A 23073-nucleotide genomic window follows, 5' to 3' on the forward strand; every position below is an offset into this window, starting at 1 on the left:
AGGGATAGAGAGCTAGAAACATCGATGAGAGAGAAACATCGATCAGCAGCCTCTTGCACACCCCCTACTGGGGATGTGCCCGAAACCAAGGTACATGCCCTTGACCAGAATTGGACCTGGGACCCCTGAGTCCGCAGGCCGACGCTCTATCCACTGAGCTAAACCGGTTTCGGCTCTTCATGGATGTTTCTATGTCTCTTTCCCTCTCCCTTCCTCACTGAAATCAATAAAAACATATTTTTTAAAAAAGATAGAGATGCTGCCAAGACCGGTGTGGCTCAGTGGATAGAGCATTGGCCTGCGGACTGAAGGGTCCCAGGTTCAATTCCGGTCAAGGGCATGTACATTGGTTGCGGGCACATCCCCAGTAGGGGGTGTGCAGGAGGCAGCTGGTCGATGTTTCTCTCTCATCGATGTTTCTAGCTCTCTATCCCTCTTCCTTCCTCTCTGTAAAAAATCAATAAAATATATTAAAAAAAAAAAAAAAAGATAGAGATGCTACTACAATTTATATAGAAGATGGTTCCACTGGTGGTAGAACACGTGGCCAAGGGGACTGAAATGAATAGTTGTCTTGTATGATTTCACAATCGAAGGTAAGCTATAAAAATCCTATACAATAAAAGCCTAATATGCTAAGTGTCCGGTCGTCTGTTCAATCAAAGCGTAATATGCTAATGAGATGCTAAGGCCACTCAATCGCTCGCTATGATGTGCATTGACCACCAGGGGGCAGACAGTCAACTGGCTGACCAGTCGCTATGACGTGCACTGACCACCAGGGGGCAGATGCTCCAACTGGTAGGTTAGCTTGCTGCTGGGGTCTGGCCGATCGGGACTGAGCAAGATGGGCCGGACATGCCCTGGAGCCCTCCCGCGGACCCTCCCTGGCTGGCCAACCTCCCGCGTCTCTCCCTGGCCCCTGATCGTGCACCAGTGGGGTCCCTCGGCCTGGCCTGCACCCTCTCGTAATCCAGGCTTGAGGCAACCCCCCCTCCACGAGTGCATGAATTTCATGCACCGGGCCTCTAGGAACATAACAATTGTTCAGTTTAAGCATCTAAAGAATAACGTAAGCCTTCAGGGAGGTCCCAACTCCCATTTTTTATTTTTTTTTAAATCTTGGTTATAGAAACTCTGCGTCGTACTCCATCATCATCATACTGAGTAGCCAGCTTATTAAGTACTAGAGGCCCGGTGCACGAAATTCATGCACGGGTACGGTCCCTAGGTCTGGCGGGCGATCAGGGGCCCCCACTGGCGCCCGCCTTGACTGGCCTTGCGCCTGCGGGCTGGGAGCAGCTCCCGCATTGAGCGTCTGCCCCCTGTGGTCAGTGGGCATCATAGCAACTGGTCGTCCCACCGGTCGGTCCATTTGCGTATTAGGCTTTTATTACGTAGGACTAGAGGCCTGATGCACGAAAATTCATGCAAGAATGGGCCTTCCTTCCCTTACCAGCTGGCACTGCCTTTGCTCCGGGCCGGAGCCGCCTTTCCGCCTTCCCACGCTGCCCAGAGGCCTGGAGTGGCCGGGGTGGTATGGAATGCCTGCGTCGTCACCATGGCGACAACACAAGCATCCCGCCCCGCCCCCTGCTGCTCAATGCCTGTGTATGCAAATTAACCCGCCATCTTTGTTGGGTTGATTTGCATACTCACTCCTGATTGGCTGGTGGGTGTTGCGAAGGTACGACCAGTTAGCATGTTACTCTTTTATTAGTGTAGATAGTCGTGTGATGCCGCGCTGACGACTAGCTGCTGGCGCAGGAGACCCGGGACGGAAAGAATCAAAGACGTGGACCTTTACCAAACGCAGAACCAGTCCTGAAGTCCGTCTTCGAATACCATGGGAACTTCCCAGCGCATCACAATAGGGACGTCCCTGTTGATTACAGACTGTTACGAGTTACAAACTGTTATCAGCCAGGATACAAACGTCACATTTTTAAAAAAATATATTTTTGTTGATTTCAGAGAGGTAGGGAGAGGGAGAGAGAGAGAGAAACATCCATAATGAGAGAGAATCATTGATTGGTTGCCTCCTGCACGCCCCCTACTGGGGATCAAACCCACAACCCAGGCATGTGCCTTTGACCAAAATCGAACCCGGGGCCCTAGAGTCCACAGGCCGATGCTCTATCCACTGAGCCACACCAGCTAGGGCCAAACATCACATTTTTGCTAGGACGGGCCAGAAAACATTGTGCTGCTGTTTTGAGGAGATGAAGAGTTAGTCCGTTACCGCGTTAGTCATGCAGATATATTGTTCTGAAGGGCAGGTCTATTACGCTAAGCGGACGCTAGCAACTGTTCGTCTGTTCGAGTTTGCGGGACATTTGAAACACAGCGGGCATTTTCACCATTATACGGGTGCCATCAGGCATACACAGCGGAACCTCGTTTCTCGACAATTCGCTTCTCACCCTGACCACCCTTTCAGGCCGATACCTGTAGGATCAGTCACAATCTCTCAGGTGACAAAGGCGAGACTGTACGAATATGAGTCCGTTTCCCACTGTTACAAGCTCAAGATACTGTGCTGTGTATATTTCATGGGGTTATTTTGTTTGTTTTTTTGCTTTTGTGGCTGCTTATACTTATTTCATTTCTTATATATTTTCTTTTAAAAAATATATTTTATTGATATTTTACAGAGAGGAAGGGAGAGGGTAGAGAGTTAGAAACATCGATGGGAGAGAAACATCGATCAGCTGCCTCCTGCACACCCCCCACTGGGGACGTGCCCGCAACCAAGGTATATGCCCTTGACTGGAATCGAACCCGGGACCCTTCAGTCCGCAGGCTGACGCTCTGTCCACTGAGCCTAACTGGTCAGGGCATACATTTTCATTTTTTACTGTACGTTTCCTTTCCTTTTCGTTAAGCTTCCATTTACCTTTCATGCCCTTTTTGTTGTTAAAATCTTTATTTCTAGATGAAACAGTACAAGAGACATGTACTGTCCATAAGAAAGGTTAAACCCTGGCCGGTTTGGCTCAGTGGATAGGGCGTGGGCCTGTGGACTGAAGGGTCCCGGGTTCGATTCCTGGTCAAGGGCACATGCCCGGGTGGCGGGCTCGATTCCCAGTGGCTGGGGGTGTGTGTGTGCAGGAGTCAGCCGATCGATGATTCTCTCTCATCTTGGATGTCTCTATCTCTCTCTCCCTCTCCCTTCCTCTCTGAAATCAATACAAGTATCTTTTAAAAAATTTAAAACAGGGAATCATTTGGGAGTCTGGAACGGATTAATTCAACTTACATGACTTCTTTTTTTTAAATAGATTTTATTGACTTTTTACAGAGAGGAAGGGAGAGGGAGAGAGAGTTAGAAACATCGATGAGAGAGAAACATCGATCAGCTGCCTCCTGCACACCCCCCACTGGGGATGTGCCCACAACCAAGGTACATGCCCTTGACCGGAATCGAACCTGGGACCTTTCAGTCCGCAGGCCGACGCTCTATCCACTGAGCCACACCGGTTAGGGCTCAACTTACATGATTTCTAATTGGGGGGGGGGGTGATTCGGTGTTCAGACAGCCTTTTAGAAGGCATTAAGTTCGAGAAACGAGGTTCCACTCACTGTACATGCCTGAACCTCCCGCTACCGCCCTAGGGACGCGTCACGTGTCTGCCGTTCCGATGTGAACTGGCGCGAGCACAGTTGCCCATTTATAAATAACAGGAGCGAAGAGCCCCAGGGAGCCGACCACCGAGACCAGAAGAAACGTCCAGAGGAAGAGCCGGTCGAGGACCTGGGCTATGAACTTCCAATCTTCAACCACCTGTTGCCAAAAAAAAAAAAAAAAAAAAGGCTCACATTAAATACAGAATTTAACACTGTCTACTTATTTTAAGACTAGAGGCCCGGTGCACCAAGAGATTCGTGCATTAAATAGGCCTTCCTTCCCCTGGCTTCCTGCACTGGTTTTTCTCCAGCACCCGGGACCCAGGCCTTTGCTCCAGCCGGAGTCTGCCGCCTTTGTCTTCCCTGTGGCCGGAGTGCCGCTCCTGTAGATCCCTTCGTGCCCCCTCCCACCCTCCCTCTCATACCAGGCATCCTGCCCCTCCTGGCCACTCCGCGCCTGGAACAGCTGGGCGGCTGCCATCCTTGTCCTAATTTGCATATTCCCTCCTGATTGGCTGGTGGGCATAGTGGAGTGATGGTCAATTTGCATGTTGCTCTTTTATTAATGTATATACAATCTGCTGCCCTGGCCGGTGTGGCTCAGTGGGTAGAGCGTCGGCCTGCGGACTGAAGGATCCCGGGTTCAATTCCCAGTCAAGGGCGTGTGCCTGGGTTGTGGGCTCGATCCCCAGTAGGGGGCATGCAGGAGGCAGCTGGTCCATGATTCTCTCTCATCATGGATGTTTCTCTCTCTCCCTCTCCCTTCCTCTCTGAAATCAATCCTATATAATAAAGAGGCAATATGCAAATTGACCTGGGCATGTGCAGGTCAATATATACACTGAGTGGGTCGCCTGCCTGCCTGCCTGATTGCCCCTAACTGCTTCTGCCTGCCAGCCTGATCATCCCTTAACCACTCCCCTGTCAGCCTGATCGATGCCTAACTGCTCCCTGGCTGGCCCGTTTGCCTCATAACTGCCCTCCCCTGCCAGCCTAGTCACCCCCAACTGCCCTCCCCTGCAGGCCTGGTCACCCCTAACTGCCCTCCCCTGATGGCCCGGTCACCCCTAACTTCCCTCCCTTGCCAGCCTGGTTGCCTCTAACTGCTCTCCCCTGCCAGCCTGGTCACCCCTAACTGCCCTCCCCTCCTGGCCTGGTCGCCCCTAACTGCTCTCCCCTGCTGGCCTGGTCACCCCCTATTGTCCTCCCCTGCAGGCCTGGTCCCCCCCCAACTACCTCCCTGCAGGCCTGGTCCCCCCCAACTGCCCTCCCCTGCAGGCCTGGATCCCCACAACTGCCCTCCTCTGCCAGACTGGTCACTCCTAACTGCCCTCCCCTGCAAGCCTGATCGTCTCCAACTGCTCTCCCCTGCAGGCCATCTTGTGGCTGCCATCTTTTGTCCACATGGGGGCGGCCATCTTTGACCACATGGGGGCGGCCAACTTGTGTGTTGGAGTGATGGTCAATTTGCATATTACTCTTTTATTAGATAGAATTTTTTATTGATTTCAGAGAGGAAGGGAGAGAGAAAGAGAGCTAGAAGCATCCATGATGAGAGAGAAGCATGGATCGGCTGCCTCCTGCACGCCCCACGCTGGGGATCGAGCCTGCAACCTGGGCACGTGCCCTGATTGGAATCAAACCCGGGACCCTTCCGTCTGCAGGCCGGCGCTCTATCCACTGAGCCACACGGGCCAGGGCCAGAGCAGATCTCCTAAAGACCTTTTCGAGGACGCGCGTGCACACGTCCGGCCCTCGCCCTGCGCTTGGCCTACGGAGGGCCGTGACCTGCCCGCGGGACGCCCCCCGGGCACAGACCTCTCGGACGGCGTTCTCCTTCACGGTGTGCCTCGCGATGTAGCGGATGGCGTCGAGCGCGGCTCCCAGCGGGTCCCGGGGGGGGCTCGGTCCCCCGCGGCCCCCGGCCTCCTCCCTCTGGGCGGAGTACCTGTCGGCGTGGCCCCGCATGCACAGCAGCCTGGGGAGCCTGTGCAGGAACACGCGGCGGACCCACGGCGCCATGGCGTGGTGCGTGGAGGGCGCGCGGTGGTGGATGTTGATGGCGAAGACGGTGACGGTGATGGACAGCGTCACGAAGATCATGGTGAACACCAGGTACTCGCCGATGAGGGGGATGACCTTGGAGGACGAGGGGATGATCTCCTCAATGACCAGCAGGAACACGGTCAGGGACACGAGCACCGAGGTGCAGAGCGAGATCTTCTCGCCCTCGTGGGACGGGAGGTAGAAGACCAGCGCCGTGAGGAGCGAGAGCCCGATGCAGGGCACGATCAGGAACAGGGTGTAGAAGAGGGGCAGGCGCCGGAGGACGAAGGCGTAGGTGACGTGCGGGTACCAGCGGCGGCCGTCCGTCCGGTTGCCCCGGCTCCCCGTCGCGCTCACGATCTCCCACTCGCCGTTGTCGAAGAAGTCCCTCCTGTCCACGTCCCGGCCCTCCAGCAGGAGGTCCACCTGGGAGCCGTCGTACGTCCAGGAGCCGAACTTCATGGAGCAGTTCTGGAGGTCGAAGGGGAAGAACGTGACGTCGATGGTGCAGGAGCTTTTGTAGTTGGCCGGGGGCGTCCAGGCGACCGTGCCGTCGAACCTGACCACGGCCTTCGTGCGGGCCCCTTCGAACCGCCCGTCGGCACTGAAACACACACACATGCACACGCACAGGAACGTCACCGGCGTGGCTCAGTGGTTGAGCGTCGACCAAGGAACCTGGAGGTCAAGGTTTGATTCCTGGTCAGGGCACAGGCCCGGGTTGCGGGCTCGGTCCCCAGTTGGGGGCGTGCAGGAGGCAGCCGACCCATGATTCTCTCTCATCATGGATGTTTCTGTCTCTCCCTCCCCCTTCTTCTCTGAGACATATATATATAAAATATTAGCCTGCTCTATTTGGTCGAACATTTTTTTAAAAATATATTTTATTGATATTTTACAGAGAGGAAGGAAGAGGGACAGAGAGCCAGAAAAATCAATGAGAGAGAAACATCGATCAGCTGCGTCCTGCACACCCCCTACTGGGGATGTGCCCACAGCCAAGGTACATGCCCTTGACCGGAATCGAATCTGCGACCCCCTCAGACCGCAGGGCGGCGCTCTATCCACTGAGCCAAACTGGTTAGGGCCGAACATTTTTTAAAAATATATATTTTTATTGATTTCAGAGAGGGAGGGAGAGAGAGGCAGAAACATCAACGAAGAGAGGGAATCGTGGATTGGCTGCCTCCTGCACGTTAGACCGAGCCTGCAACCCAGGCATGTGCCCTTGACTGAAATCGAACCCGGGACCCTTCCATCCGCAGGCCGACACTCCATCCACTGAGCAACACCGGCCAGGGCTGGTCGAACATTTAATTAACTCACCCTACTGCCTTGGCAGGGCCAGCCGTCGCCCTCCCCTGCTCCACGTGCTGGACAGTGGGACTGACCACTGGTGACCCCCCTACTTCCTCACACCTTGCTGGGCTTCCCCAATATGTCACTGCCGGGGTTCTTGTTCCAGCATTAAGAAGGGTTCAGCAATCTGGAGAAAGGCTGTGTGCAACTTAAGAGTCCAGAGAAGAAAGATAATTTTGAAAGGCATTGGGGGTCAGAGGAGCTTCAGCTAAAGGAGCTAAGTTCTCCTTGTCTCAGGACCCTTGCTTTTTATTAACACAATTTGTCCTAAGGCAAGGTGGCGATAATACACTTCAGAGGGTAGGGTTTCGTACAGAATCCATTGTCAGATTGGCTGCTCAGGTGTTTGGCCAACAGGAGGCACTAACATGCAGATTGAGATGCCCTGAGCTGTCTAGCAGCAAACAGTCATCCTATTCAGGTTTGGGGGAAGTGCCTTTCAGCCATTCCAACAGGTGATTACATATGTGACTCAGCCCTTGTTGAGTGCCCCAGTTCCATCAACCTTTTGATGAAACTCTTGCAATTATGACATACTGGAACTGGCTTCTGGCATGTCACAAATGACAGAAATCAAAGAACACTTGTATGATCAGAAAACAACACGCACACACGCAAAAGGAGGGGACCCACAGAACCGATCTGAAACCAAAGAATGTGAAATCGGGTCATGCGACTGGACAGCCACACACTTCTCAGAAGGAAGGATTTGCCCTAACCGGTTTGGCTCAGTGGATAGAGCATCGGCCTGTGGACTCAAGGGTCCCAGGTTTGATTCCGGTCAAGGGCATGTACCTTGGTTGCGGGCACATCCCCAGTGGGGGGTGTGCAGGAGTCAGCTGATCGATGTTTCTCTCTCATCGATGTTTCTAACTCTCTATCTCTCCCTTCCTCTCTGTAAACAATCAATAAAATATATTTTAAAAAAAAAAGGAAGGAAGGATTTACGTTACTCAGGTGCCCAATCGCAACGCAAGTGTTCGCTTTGTAAACACACAATGGAAGTTGGACTATGACTTACTTATCAAACAGGACGATGTCTGGGGTCCAGAGCGAGTCTGACGGGACCCGGATCGCTCTGATCCCCCCGTAGTCCTCGGGGTTCCACTGGAGCTTCACGTCTCTCCACTCCTTTGAAACAAAGAAAACGGCGTCGGTTTCGATGGACTTCATCCTCAAAGGGACTGGTCACGGTCATCAGGAAGCCTTGTCCACTCCCGACAGAGAGAGCGCCGGGCGCGCCTGCCCCGCGGCCGCTGGGCAGCCTGGTCCCTGCGGCCGGCGCGGCTCTGAGCTTGGTCCTTGGGGACAGGGAGCGCCAGGCTGTGTGTGTGCTCACGGTTCTGCTTGGCGCCCCTTCTCCAACCACGAGCCGGGCCCAGGAGGTGCAGCCTCGGGTTCTAGGCTCCGGGTTCGAGGGAAACATCCCTTTTCCAGCTGTGTGGACACGGACCGGCCGGACTGCTCCACGCAAAGCGCAGCTGGACGTATTCCACATGCCACATACGTGAACACCTTGCCCAACCTCCACGCGGGAACGATGCTGGGATCATGTCAAGTTAATACTCGCACCCCAAGGAAATCACCCGTGCCTTTTAGGAGTTAAGGGTTGGGGAAGTGGTGGTCGGTATTAAAAAGTAGGGACACTGGGGTGGTGGGGGCTTGCCCGGGGTGGGAATGGCTTGTGGGGGGGATCAACTGGGGAAAAAGGAGACATATGGAAAACTTTAGACAATAATAAAAAAAAAAAAAAGTAGGGACAGCCCGGCCGGCGTGGCTCAGTGAGCGTCAAGCTATGAATCAGGAGGTCACGGTTCGATTCCAGGTCAGGGCACATGCCCGATTGTGGGCTCCATCCCCAGTAGGGGGCGTGCAGGAGGCAGCTGATCCATGATTCTCTCTCATCATGGATGTTTCCATCTCTCTATCCCTCTCCCTTCCTCTCTGAAATCAATAAAAACATATTTCTAAAAAATAAAGCCCTAGCTGGTTTGGCTCAGTGGATAGAGCATCGGCCTGTGGACTGAAGGGTCCCGGGTTTGATTCCCAGTCAAGGGCACGTACCTCGGTTGCAGGCACCCCTGCCCTGGCTGGGGCGCATGCAGGAGGCAACCAATCGATGTGTCTCTCTCACATCCATGTTTCTCTCTGTCTCTCCCTCTTCCTTCCATTCTCTCTAAAAGTCAATGGAAAAATATCCTCAGGGGAAGATTAACACAAATAAATAAATATAAAATAAGATTTAAAAATAAATAAACAAATAAAAATATAGGTCCTGACCGGTTTGGCTCAGTGGATAGAGCGTTGGCCTGCGGACTGAAGGTTCGATTCCGGTCAAGGGCATGTACCTTGGCTGTGGGCACATCCCCAGTGGGGGGCGCGCAGGAGGCAGCTGATGGATGTTTCTCTCTCATCGATGTTTCTAACTCTCTCTCCCTCTCCCTTCCTCTCTGTAAAAATCAATAAAGTATATTTAAACGTATATGTGTCTATAGATCCCTGCACACCCTCTCCTATTTCCCAGCATATTGTCCCCCGAGCTGATCAGCTTCTGGGTCCTTCCAGGACAGGACTCCTGTCAGTGTTGCTCACGGCTGCTCCCCAGTGCCTGCCACTCAGGTAACACCAACCGAGTAAACACGAGACCTCCACCTACCTGGTCCGCCTGCCTCCCGCCGGCGCACCCAGCCCGGCCCTCACTCACGCCCCTCCGTGCCGCACACCCTGTAGTAACAGGGTCGCCAGGGGGGCGGCCTTTTGCGTTTGATACGTACCTGCTTCAACCAGACATTCGTGGTCATTAGCTGGTTTTTCTCATCCTGAAAAACAAAGGTTGAAGTAAGGCTGATGGGCCCTGGCCAGTGTGGCTCAGTGGATAGAGCATCTGCCTGGGGACTGAAAGGTCCCAGGTTCGATTCCTGATCAAGGGCACATGCCTGGGTTGCAGGTTCCATCCCCAGTGCGGGGCGTGCAGGAGGCAGCCGATCCATGATTCTCTCTCATCATGGATGTTTCTCTCTCTCTTTCTCCCTCTCCCTTCCTCTCTGAAATCAATTAAAAATATATATTAAAAAAATTAAAAAGTAATAAATAAGGCTGATGGTTCTGGTTCCAGACACGACGATTCTTTAAATACGAGTCCTGCCATCTTATGCCAACACAAAGCGGGGCCTTTTCCCAGCCTCATTTCACATGATTCCTCCCAACACACGCTGCACTTCCGAGAAGCTGCCCTCACGTTCACCATCGGCATTTTTATTTATTTTTTTGCTAGAAGCCCGTTGCACGAAGTTTCGTGCAAAAGACCTTCCTTCACCTGGCTGCTGGCACCAGTTTTCCGCCAGCACCAGTTTTCCTCTGGCCACCTGCCGATCGCCTCCCGCCAGCGCGATCGGCCACCCTGAGTTCCTCCAGTGCCAGTTTTCCTCTGGCCACCTGCCGATCGCCTCCCGCCAGCGCTATCGGCCACCCTGAGTTCCTCCACCGGTGCCGCTGGAGGAACTCAGGGTGGCCGATTGCGCTGGCGGGAGGCACTCCGATCGGCGGGTGGCCAGAGGAAAATTGGTGCTGGCAGCCACGCAATCAGCCACCCCGAGTTCCGCCACTGGTGCCTTCTGCCGGCCCCATGAGTCCTCCCCCAGCGCCGGCCGTTGGGGCCAGCAGGAGGAACGCCAGCCCAATGGGCCACCCTGAGTCCCGCCAGCCCAATGGGCCACCCCAAGTCCCGCCCCCAGCCTCCCAACGGGCCAATCATGGGCGTAGCGGAGTGATGGTAATTTGCATATTACCATTTTATTAGGTAGGATTTTTATTTTTATTTTTATTTTTCACTATCAGAATTTTTAGATGTAAGATTCGTCGTCTCAACCAGCGCATTTCCTCAGATCTAACTAAGACACAACCTAAGAAATAAGTTCCAACTTTATGTACTCGGTGCTAAGAGAGAGCACAGGCCCTGGCCGGTGTGCCTCAGTGGATAGAGCGTCGGCCTGTGGACCGAAAGGTCCCAGGTTTGATTCTGGTCAAAGGCACATGCCCAGGTTGTGGGCTCGATCCCCAATAGGGGGCGTGCAGGAGGCAGCCGATCTATGATTCTTTCTCATCATTGATGTTTCTCTCTCTCTCTCCCTCTCCCTTCCTTTCTGAAATCAATAAAAATATATTTTAAAGAAAGAAAGAACACAGATAGACCGGCGTGGCTCAGTAGTTGAGTGTCGACCTATGAACCAGGGAGGTCACCATTCGATTCCCGGTCAGGGCACATGCCTGGGTTATGGGCTCGATCCCCAGTAGGGGGTGTGCAGGAGGCAGCTGATCCATGATTCTCATCATGGATGTTTCCATCTCTCTCTCCCTCTGCCTTCCTTTCTGAGATCAATAAAATATATATATATTTTAAAAAACATAGTCACCAACCACAACACACTGTGTAAGTTACAACACTCGGCACAGAGCCCTAGCTGGTGTGGCTCAGTGGATAGAGCATCTACCTGAGGACTGAAGGATCCTGGGTTTGATTATGGTCAAGGGCACATGCCCGGGTTGCCGGCTGGAGTTGCGTGCAGGAATCAGCAGGTCAATGATTCTCTCTCATCATTGATGTTTCTCTCTCTCTCTCTCTCTCTCTCTCTCTCTCTCTCTCCCCCTCTCCGTTCCTCTCTAAAATCGATAAAAATATATTAAAAAAAAAAACACAAAGGTGTGCAAAAATAAACAACTCAAATTTTAAAAACAATCAATGGCAAACTGTCTTCGGGTGAGGATTAAAAAAGAAACAAAACAGCCCTGACCAGTTTGGCTCAGTGGCTAGAGCGTCGGCCTGCGGACTGAAAGGTCCCAGGTTCGATTCCAGTCAAGGGCATGTACCTTGGTTGCGGGCACATCCCCAGTAGGGGGTGTGCAAGAGGCAGCTGATCAATGTTTCTCTCTCATCGATGTTTCTAGCTCTCTATCCCTCTCCCTTCCTCTCTGTAAAAATCAATAAAATATATTTAATAAATAAATAAATAAAAAAGAAACAAAACAGCTCCTAGCTGCTTTGGCCCAGTCGATAGAGCATCGGCCTGCGGACCTGGGGGTCCCGGGTTCGATTCCGGCCAGGGGCACATGCCCAGGGGGTGGGCCCTGTCCCCAGTGGGGAGCATGCAGGGGGCAGTCCCATCGGTGATTCTCTCTCATCACTGATGTTTCTATCTCTCTCTTCCTCTCCCTTCCTCCCTGAAATCAATCTACCCAATAAAAGAGTAACATGCTAATTGACTGTACCTTCGTGACGCCTACCAGCCAATCAGGAGTGAGTATGCAAATCAGCCCAACAAAGATGGTGGGTTAATTTGCATACACAGACTCCGAGTGGCTGGGTGGGGTGTTCCACACCACCCCAGCCGCTCCGGGCCTCTGGGCAGCATGGGAAGGTGGAAAGGCGGCTCCGGCCAGAGCGAAGGCGGTGCTGGCAGCCAGAGGAAGGAAGGCCCATTCCTGCACGAATCTTCATGCATCGGGCGTCTAGTGAAAATATATTTAAGAAAATTAAAAAAACAAACAAACCAGTAAGAGCAGAGAAGTATAAGTGGTCCCAACAGCAGGGGAGAGGACAGAAGGATAAATAGCTTAGCGGACGGGAGGGCACCCACGCTCAGGCCCATCCCTAAGACGGGAGAACGACCCGGAAGGAAGGAGGAGGCCCCAAGGGAGCACGTCCCAGAGGCAAAGGCGGCTGTGGGGTCCTTGCCCGGGAAGTGGTGGCCTTGGGGAGGACCGCCTGTCCATCCCCCTTATGCCGAGGCTCCAGAGAGCAATTTTTTTTAAAGATATATATTTTTAAAATATATTTTATTGATTTCTTACTGAGAGGAAGAAAGAGGGATAGAGAGTTAGAAACATCGATCAGCTGCCTCCTGCACAACCCCTACTGGGGATGTGCCTGCAACCAAGGTACATGCCCTTGACCAGAATCGAACCCGGGACCCTTCAGTCCGCAGGCCGACGCTCTATCCACTGAGACACACCGATCAGGCCTCCAGAGAGCAATTTCAACCACACCGGCATGTGACGCCGGATCCGGGTGGACGCGCACACCTACCACATCCACTAACTGAGAGATGGCGAGGCCAAACTTTATTCTGATCTTGTCGTTGAGGCGCTCCACGGGACGGACCCATCTCTCGTAGTCTTGAAATAGATCCTTAAACAGGCTGTCTTCATGTCTGGCCACAAAGAACGGTTCAGCCAGTCCTGCAAAACAGATTATGAAAAGTTCGCATGTTGGCTTCTCTCCTACCAAATACTTTTACTTAAAACACACACACACGCCCTAACTGGTGTGGCTCAGTGGATAGGGCGTCGGCCTGCGGAATGAAGGGTCCCAGGTTCGATTCCGGTCAAGGGCATGTACCTTGGCTGCGGGCACATCCCCAGTGGGGAGCGTGCAGGAGGCAGCTGATGGATGTTTCTCTCTCATTGATGTTTCTAACTCTCTCCCTCTCCTTTCCTCTCTGTAAAAATTCAATAAAATATATTTAAAGAAAAACAAAACACACACACACACAAGTGTGTCATTGCCCTGGCCGGTGTGGCTTAGTGGGTAGAGCGTCGGCCTACGGACTGAAGGGTCCCAGGTTCGATTCCGGTCAAGGGCATGTGCCCAGGTTGTGGGCTCCTTCCCCAGTGGGGGACATGCAGGAGGCAGCCGATCCATGATTCTCTCTCATCATGGATATTTCTATCTCTCGCTCCCTCTCCCTTCCTCTCTGAAATCAATAGAAATATATCTATATATTTTTAAATATATTTTAATGATTTTTTACAGAGAGGAAGGGAGAGGGATAGAGAGTTAGAAACATCGATGAGAGAGAAACATCGATCAGCTGCCTCCTGCACACCCCCTACTGGGGATGTGCCCGCAACCAAGGTACATGCCCTTGACCGGAATCGAACCTGGGACCTTTCAGTCCGCAGGCCGACGCTCTATCCACTGAGCCAAACCGGTTTCGGCAATAGAAATATATTTTTTAAAAAGTGTGTCATCATTCATCACCCAACACTATTACTTAGGCTGTGATGAAGAGTCCTTTCCGAGTGCAATATCAATATAGACGTCTGAGATCAATGAGGGCCACTCTGCTCAGATACATTTCTCAGTTAATCAGATTACTCACGCGGGAACATGCGGAGTTCCTTAAGAAGCACTCAACGCAATACAGAGGCACTTAACAGCCCGGCCGGCATGGCTCAGTGGATAGGGCCAAACCGGTTAGGGCCGTAGTCGGCAAACCGCGGCTCTCGAGCCACATGCGGCTCTTTGGCCCCTTGAGTGTGGCTCTTCTACAAAATACCACGGCCTGGGCAAGTCTATTTTGAAGAAGTGGCGTTAGAAGAAGTTTAAGTTTAAAAAATTTGGCTCTCCAAAGAAATTTCAATCGTTGTCCTGTTGATATGTGGCTCTGTTGTCTAATGAGTTTGCCGACCACTGCTCTAGGGTAACCACTGCTCAGTGTGATGTACAGACATTTTTTAAAAATGCAGACACAGAGGAAGAACAAAAGTCTTTTCTTTGCCCGGCTGGCGTGGCCCAGCGGTTGAGCGACGACTTAGGAACCAGGAGGTCAGGGTTCGATTCCCGGTCAGGGCACAGTCCCGGGTTGCGGGGTCGATCCCCAGTGTGGGGCGTGCAGGAGGCAGCCGTTCCGTGTTCTTTCATCACTGATGTTTCTCTCTCTCTCTCTCTCTCTCTGCCTCTCCCTCTCTGAAATCAATAAAATATATTTTTTTTAATTGATTTTTTACAGAGCGGAAGGAAGAGGGATAGAGAGTCAGAAACATCGATGAGAGAGAAACATCGATCAGCTGCCTCCTGCACACCCCCTACTGGGGATGTGCCTGCAACCAAGGTACATGCCTTTGACAGGAATCGAACCCGGGACCTTTCAGTCCGCAGGCCGACGCTCTATCCACTGAGCTATACTGGGTAGGGCAATAAAATTTTTTTTTTTTAAGTCTTCTAAGTTCTGCGACTTGCTTTCTCCCCCCTTCAGTACTCGATGTCTGTACATCTCTATCCATCTCCAGTCTTTCTTCACACGTGGCAAGGGGGTCGGGGTTACGGGTGTGCTGTCATTTACATAAAATCTCCCCACCGATGGGCATGTCTATCGTCCTCGGTTCGGGGTTCTTTCTGACAACGCCACAGCGGGAAATGCTGCAGTTAACATCCTTGTGCGTCTTTTTCCCCACACTTACAGAAGAATTTATGGCAGTGACTCCTAGAACTGCTGAGTCAGGGCGCACACGTTTTAAATCTCGCTCGCGGCTGCCAATGACGTGCCCTTTCGTCTGCACCAGCCGTCACAGGAATAAAATAAGGTAATGTATCTGAGAAGCTTTGTAAGAGGGTATAGGCTGTGTATCCCCAACTCGTAAGTCAGGCATTCCCCTCAATGTCCTTGGACCTTTGTAAAAAATATATATTTTATTGATTTTTACAGAGAGGAAGGGAGAGGGATAGAGAGTCAGAAACATCGATGAGAGAGAAACATCCATCAGCTGCCTCCTGCACACCCCGTACTGGGGATGTGCCCAAAACCAAGGTACATGCCCTTGACCAGAATCGAACCCGGGACCCTTCAGTCCGCAGGCCGACGCTCTATCCCACTGAGCCACACCGGCCAGGGCAGACCATTTTTTTTAAGTTAACAAAAAGTGACTTATATCCCTTTTATTATTTTTTTTTTAAAAAAAGTCCTTTTGTAACAGTCCCAGGAAGGCTATTTTAAGCAATGGCGCGATAATACAGCAGTGAACATAATTGGCCGTTTTGTCAACGAGGAGAAAGGTGTGCTATAGCCAGCACTTTCAATGTGACAAATTGGTACTTACCAGTCACTATTTTAAGTATTACAGGTGAAATGCAGGGTGGGTGTGTGTTTTTCCATTCTAGGATTTTCATTATACACTGAGTGGCCAGATGATGATGATCTCTGAATGCATAATCATCTGGCCACTCAGTGTATATCCTATATAATAAAAGGCTAATATGCAAATTGTCCCCTTGACCAGGAGTTTGACCAGCAGGCAGGCCGCCCAACTGCCCATGTCCCCTCCCCTGGCCAGGCTGGCCATACCCCACCCATGCACGAATTCATGCACCGGGCCTCTAATATATCTATCTATATCTATATCTATATCTATATCTATATCTATATCTATATCTATATCTATATCTATATCTATATCTATCTATTGAGTGGCCAGATTATGATGATCTTAGTGGCCAGATTATGATGATCACTGAACGCATAATAATCTGGCCACTCAGTGTGTGTGTGTGTGTGTGTGTGTGTGTGTGTGTGTGTGTGTGTGTATACTAGAGGCTCGGTGCATGAATTCGTGCATGGGTGGGGTCTGGCCAGCCTGGCCAGGGGGTGGGGGGACATGGGCAGTTGGCCGGCTGACCTGCCTGCTGGTCAAACTCCTGATCGAGGGGACAATTTGCATATTAGCCTTTTATTCTATAGGATATACACTGAGTGGCCAGAAGATTATGCGTTCAGGGATCGTCATCATCTGGCCACTCAGTGTATTTTCTATTGATTTTCATCACAGAATTAGAGGGGGATCAAGTTTCTCTGGGGTGGCTCTGCTTTAGTTTTACCTTAATTTACACCCTGCCCTGACTCTCAAACACTTGCAGTGAGAAAATGACCTGAGACAGCTAAGTTTAGTCAGGAGCGAAGACAGGTTGCAGATATTTAAAAAAACAAACGTATATTTGTATTGATTTCAGAGAGGAAGGGAGAAGGAGAGAGAGAGAAACATCAATGAGAGAGAATCAGGGATCGGCTGCCTCCTGCATGCCCTTACTGGGGATCGAGCCCTCAACCCAGGCATGTGCCCTTGACAGGGAATCGAACCATGACCTCCTGGTTCCTAGGTCGATGCTCAAACACTGGGCAACACTGGCCGGGCGACAATTTGCATGCAAACTCTTTTAAAAAGTTTGTGCATCGCCCAGGCTGATGTGGCTCAGTGGATAGAGCTTCGCCCTGCGGACTGAAGGGTCCCGGGTTCGATTCCAGGTCAAGGGCATGGACCTGGGTTGCGGGCACATCCCCAGTAGGGAGGTGTGCAGGAGGCAGCTGATCGATGTTTCTCTCTCATCAATGTTTCAAACTCTCTATCCCTCTCCCTTCCGCTCTGTAAAAAAATCAATAAAATATATTTAAAAAGAAAAAAAAGATGCTTGGTCTTGCTCCAGCTCATAGAGCAGACTTGGTATCTGCAGGGAAGCCAAAATGATTGTTCATTGCAAATTAAATTGCGTGAAAAAGTGATTTCCTTACACGAGGCACTTAGATAGAGACTCTTTTGGGTGTAATCATAAGGAAAGTAGAGGTGACAGCCCCGGCCGGGTAGCCCTGTTGGTTGAGCGTGGTCCCATGAACCAAGACGTCAAAGGTTCCATTCCCGGTCAGGACACATACAAGAATCCACCAGTGAATTAAACAAGTGGAGCAGCAAATGGATGCTTCTCTCTCTCCCTCCCTCCCCCCCCCTCTCTCAAATCAATTAATAAATTTAAAAAAATTTTAAGTAGAGGCGACAGCTACTTTGTGTGTGTCTGTTAACTTCTAAAATGAAAATGACTAAAGGTGAGAAGAAGAAAACCTTCCATAGTTTTCATTTTTAAAAATATATATGTTTTATTGATTTTTTACAGAGAGGAAGGGAGAGGGATAGAGAGTTAGAAACATCAGATCAGCTGCCTCCTGCACACCTCCCACTGGGGATGTGCCCGCAACCAAGGTACATGCCCTTGACAGGAATCGAACCTGGGACCCTTCAGTCCACAGGCCGTCGCTCTATCCACTGAGCCACACCAGCTAGGGCCGTATTATCTTAATACTAGAGGCCCGGTGCATGAAATTTGGGCCTCTAGTATTGAGCCCCCTTTCACAGGTGTGTGACCTCCCACCAGCCAGGTAAGTATGGCCGCTGGCAGAATACACGGCCGGCCTGCACCCTCTCCAATCTGGGACCCCTCAGGGGATGTCTGACTGCCACAGGGATCAGGCCTTAACCGGCAGGCGGACATCCCTCTCGCAATCTGGGATGACTGACTCCTAACCACTCGCCTGCCTGCCTGCCTGCCTGCCTGATCGCCCCTAACCCTCTGCCTGCCGGCCTGATTGCCCCTACCTTGCCCCCCTGCCAGCCTAGTCACCCCTACCTTGCCCCCCTGCTGGCTTGATCACCCCTAACCTCTCTGCTGCCTGCCTGATTGCCCCTAATTGCTCTCCCCTGCCAGCCTGATAGCCCCTAACTGCCTCTGCCTGCCCAATTGCCCCTAACTGCCCTCCATTGCCCGCCTGATCTCGCCCCCCAACTGCCCTCCCCTGCAGGTCTGATCTCGCCCCAACTGCCCTCCCCTGCCAGCCTGATCACCCCCAACTGCCTCTGCCTCAGCCCCCACCACCATGGCTTTGTCCGGAAGTCGGGCGTCTGGAAGATGGCCGGTTGACCCGGTCTAATTAGCATATTACCCTTTTATTAGTATAGATAATAGTTCATTATCTATTGTTTATTACAGGCAAAACTGCCTCCTGAGCCCCCTTTCACAGGTGTGTGGCCTCCCACTAGCCAGGTGAGTATGGCTGCTGGCAGAATAGACGTTCCTTTTTCCCGAGATTGGTTCACAAAAAACCATGAGGAAGAGGTATTATTAAGATCCTAAGATGAATATGAAAAAAAACGTAAAGTAGCCCCAGCTGGTGTGGCTCAGTGGATAGAGCGTCGGCCTGCGGACTGAAGGGTTCCGGGTTCGATTCCAGTCAAGGGCATGTACCTTGGCTGCGGGCACATCCCCAGTAGGGGGGCGTGCAGGAGGCAGCTGATGGATGTTTCTCTCTCATCGATGTTTCTGACTCTCTCTCCCTGTCCCTTCCTCTCTGTAAAAAAAAAATCAACAAAATATATATTTTTAAAAAGTAAAGTAATTATGGTTGAAAGGACCTAAAATACCAGCTACCATTACCCTCTCTCTTTTATTTTTATTTATTTATTTTTTTGAGAGAGAGTGGAAGGGAGGGGGAGAGACAGAGAGAGAGAAGCATCCATGTGAGAGAAGCAACACATCGATAGGTTGCCTCCTGCATGTGCCCCGACCAGGACCCGGGATCGAGCCTGCAACCGAGTTCCATGCTCTTAACCGAAATCGAACCCAGGACACTTCAGTCTGTGGGCCGACGCTCTACCCATTGGCATATTGCTTTTTCTGGAGAACAAATTCCTTTAAAAAAAAAAAAAAAAGGTCAACTTTCTTCAAAAACCATTCCAGTATTTACCTAGTCTCATGGCCAAGACATGCTTAATTCATATTAAATTTTAAAATGTCATCTGAAAGAATTTGATTCCAATTTTTAGGGGAGAAGAATAATGCTATCAGAAGAAAAAAATGTTCTGTGCTGAAATCACCGTACTAAACACTCATATGCTAATTATAAAAAATGACTTACTGGATCTAATTGATAGATTACAGTTTGAAAAAAAACAAAAAAAAACCTTTTCTGGAAATGACTGTGAAAATGAAATGAGAGGGATAGCCCTTTTTAAAAATATATATATTTTATTGATTATTTACAGAGAGGAAGGGAGAGGGATAGAGAGCTGGAAACATCGATGAGAGAGAAACATCCATCAGCTGCCTCCTGCACGCCCCCTACTGGGGATGTGCCCGCAACCAATGTACATGCCCTTGACCGGAATCGAACCTGGGACCCTTCAGTCCACAGGCCGACGCTCTGTCCACTGAGCCACACCGGTTAGGGCTGCCCCTCTCATTTTGTTTAATTAATTTATTTTTAAAAATATATTTTTATTGATTTCAGAGAGGAAGAGAGAGAAAGGGAGAGACAGAAACATCAATGAGGAGAGAGGATCATGGATCGGCTGCCTCCTGCACGCCCCCCACTGGGGATCAAGCCCGCCACCCGGGCATGTGCCCTTGACTGGGAATTGAACCCGGGACCCTTCGGTCCGCAGGCCGACGCTCTACCCACTGAGCCGCACCGGCCAGGGCCGGGCTTCCTTTCTCTGTTTGAAACGCCCTCCCGGTGACCCCGCTTCCGTCCTCATTAAGCAATTCGTCCTGCAAAGCCATTCTGTCGGAGATGCCGCTGGCTTCCTGGAACCGGAACCGCCGTTCCGTAAAAGCCTGGCGGAAGCCGCGGCAGGAAGAGGCTCTTCTGCCCGAGTTCTGCCTCCGCTTTCCAATATCGAGGCTCATAGCCCGGCCCCTGGCTCCGCGAGTGGCACCGAAAGGTCAAAAGGTCGCGGGTTCCACTCCAGGTCAAGGGCACCTACCTGGGTTGCAAGGGCAACCCGTCCAGGTCTGTCTCTCTCTCTCTCTCCCCCCCCCCCCCCCCCCCCCCCCCCCCGTCCCTTCCACTCTCTTTAAAAGAAAAAAAAAAATGAATGGGAAAAATACCCTCAGGTGAGAGTTAACCAAAAAAAAACAACAAAACATATTCTCAGGTGAGGATTTTTAAAAAAACTTTTAAAAAAAGAACAACACTTATAAAAACAGAGCCATCGCCCTGGCCGGTGTGGTTCAGTGGGTAGAGCGTCGGCCTGCGGACAGAAGGGTTCCGGGTTCGATTCCCGTCAAGGGCACGGACCTGGGTTGCAGGCTCAACCCCTGGCCCCCGCTGGGGTGCATGTGGGAGGGGGCGATGGATGTGTCTGTCTCTCCCCCTCCCTTCCACTCTCTCTAAAAAAATCGATGGGAAGCCCTGGCCCGTGTGGCTCAGTGGATAGAGCGCCAGCCTGCAGATTGAAGGGTCCCGGGTTCGGTTCCAGCCAAGGGCACAGGCCCGGGTTGTGGGCTTGATCCCCAGTGTGGGGCGTGCAGGAGGCAGCCGATCCATGATTCTCTCTCATCACGGATGTTTCTATCTCACTCTTCCTCTCCCTTCCTCTCTAACATCAATAAAAATATATATATTTTTAAAAAACCAAAGCCATTCTCTTTTAAAAAAACAAATCAATGGGCAAATATCCTCGGGTGAGGATTAACAAAAAGAGTAAAATACAATCATAAAATAAAATAAAGTAACATGAATAAAATAAAATCATAAATAAAATAAAATTAATAGAATAACATTAGTGCTCGCTTCGGCAGCACATATACTAGAATAGAATAACATTAAGTCATAAAATAAAATTAATATACTAGAATAGACTAAAATAAATAAAATAAAATAAATAAAATAAAATCAGAGATATGGACGTCGGAACCCGGCCGTGACCCTCGCTGTCTGGGTGGCGGTCCCACCACCGGCCCCCCCCCGCCCCCCATGGGGCCTCGGGAACTTTGGGGGGACCACGAAGCCTTTTCTATCCCCGCGGGGAACGCGTGACCTGCGGGAAGCGGGGACGGGCTCCAAGCCGGGGGACTCGGGGTGCGCCCGACCGCACCCCGCGACGGCCACCGGCTCCTGGGCCACCAGGGCGGGCTCCCCAACGCCACGGACCGGCGACCCCGCGCCTCTGACGGACAGGTCGTCGCCCGCAGCCCCGCGAGGCCGTCAGGGGACACGGAGGGCGGCCCTCCCCCGAGTGAGGTGCCCGCGCGGCATTTCCCCGGACCGCCCGCTCCCGGCCCCGCGCCCCCCGCCCCGCAGGCTCACCTCCGGGCCCCCCGCCCCCCGCCCCGCAGGCTCACCTCCGTGCGCGCCCCGCGCCCCGCCCCCCGCCCCGCAGGCTCACGTCCGGGCGCGCCCCGCGCCCCCCCGCCCCCCGCCCCGCAGGCTCACGTCCGGGCCCCCCCGCCGCGCAGGCTCACCTCCGTGCGCGCCCCGCGCCCCCCGCCCCGCAGGCTCACCTCCGTGCGCGCCCCGCGCCCCCCGCCCCGCAGGCTCACCTCCGGGCGCGCCGCCCCCCGCGCCGGCAGGACCCCGGCGCCCGGCGACCAGCGGGAAGAGCAGCAGGAGGCGGAGGACCGCGGGCCGGGACCCCCGCGCCGCCATCGCCCCGGGAGTCGCCTCAGGACGGCCGCGCGGGGACGCGGACTCGGGGGCGGAACCGCGAGCGGGTCCGGGCGAAGCGGAGCGACGCGGCCCTCCGTTCCCGCCGGGCTCCCGGCGCCTGAGGAGCCACCGCGCCCGCCCCAGCCAAGCCCCGCCCCTCCGCGCTGGCCCCGCCCCTCCCGCCCCGTCTGGTTGTAGTTAATGCTTTTTCAGCTCCGCCTCATTTGCATCTAGCCTGCCCCGCCCGCTGTAGCCCCGCCCCATCCCTCTATAGCCCCGCCCTCCATCCCCTCAGTCGACGTACGGCCCCGCCCCGTCTGGTTGTAGTTAATGCTTTTTCAGCTCCGCCTCATTTGCATCTAGCCTGCCCCGCCAGCTATAGCCCCGCCCCATCCCTCTTTAGCCCCGCCCTCCATCCCCTCAGTCTACGTACGGCCCCGCCCCGTCTGGTTGTAGTTAATGCTTTTTCAGCTCCGCCTCATTTGCATCTAGCCTGCCCCGCCCGCTGTAGCCCCGCCCCATCCCTCTATAGCCCCGCCCTCCATCCCCTCAGTCGACGTACGGCCCCGCCCCGTCTACTCATAGGTAATGCTTTTTCAGCTCCGCCTCATTTGCATCTAGCCCGATCCGCCCGCTATAGCCCCGCCCCGCCCTCTATAGCCCCGCCCTCCAGCCCCTCAGTCTCCCTACGGCCCCGCCCCCATCTCGCCCAGCTGGATCCCCCCCTGCCTTTGGGCCCAGCCTCCAGACCAGGCAGTGTCGCAGTGGGTGCCAGTGTACCCTCAGCTAACCCTGGGCAAGGCCTTGCACACCTGGGCATACCTGCCATTCATTGACACCTGCACCCAGAGGCAGGCGACAGATGGACAGAGAGAAAACTGTGACATGAAGCCCTGCAGGTGTGGCTCAGTGGTTGAGCCTGGACCTATGACCCAGGAAAATAAAAATAGATTTTAAAAAAAGAAAGAAAGAAAACTGTGACATGACCACATAGTCACCAGGGGTGGAATGTGCCCCTGGC

At 52.6% G+C, this 23073-nt stretch overlaps 1 protein-coding gene across 1 annotated transcript; it reads right to left on the reverse strand.

Moving 5' to 3' along the window:
* Positions 1 to 3603: 3603 nt before the first annotated feature.
* CHRNA5 (cholinergic receptor nicotinic alpha 5 subunit) lies at positions 3604 to 22150 on the reverse strand. The gene is made up of 6 exons (XM_054713313.1): positions 21947 to 22150; positions 13115 to 13266; positions 9807 to 9851; positions 8054 to 8163; positions 5446 to 6277; positions 3604 to 3784 (listed from the first exon to the last, which is right to left on the reverse strand). The coding sequence occupies exons 1-6, from the start codon at positions 22050 to 22052 to the stop codon at positions 3623 to 3625; spliced, it is 1407 nt and encodes a 468-aa protein (XP_054569288.1). The 5' UTR covers positions 22053 to 22150; the 3' UTR covers positions 3604 to 3622.
* Between the last annotated feature and the right edge of the window lie 923 nt (positions 22151 to 23073).

Source organism: Eptesicus fuscus, chromosome 25 (genome assembly GCF_027574615.1).
Source record: "Eptesicus fuscus isolate TK198812 chromosome 25, DD_ASM_mEF_20220401, whole genome shotgun sequence".
Lineage (NCBI taxonomy): Eukaryota > Metazoa > Chordata > Mammalia > Chiroptera > Vespertilionidae > Eptesicus > Eptesicus fuscus.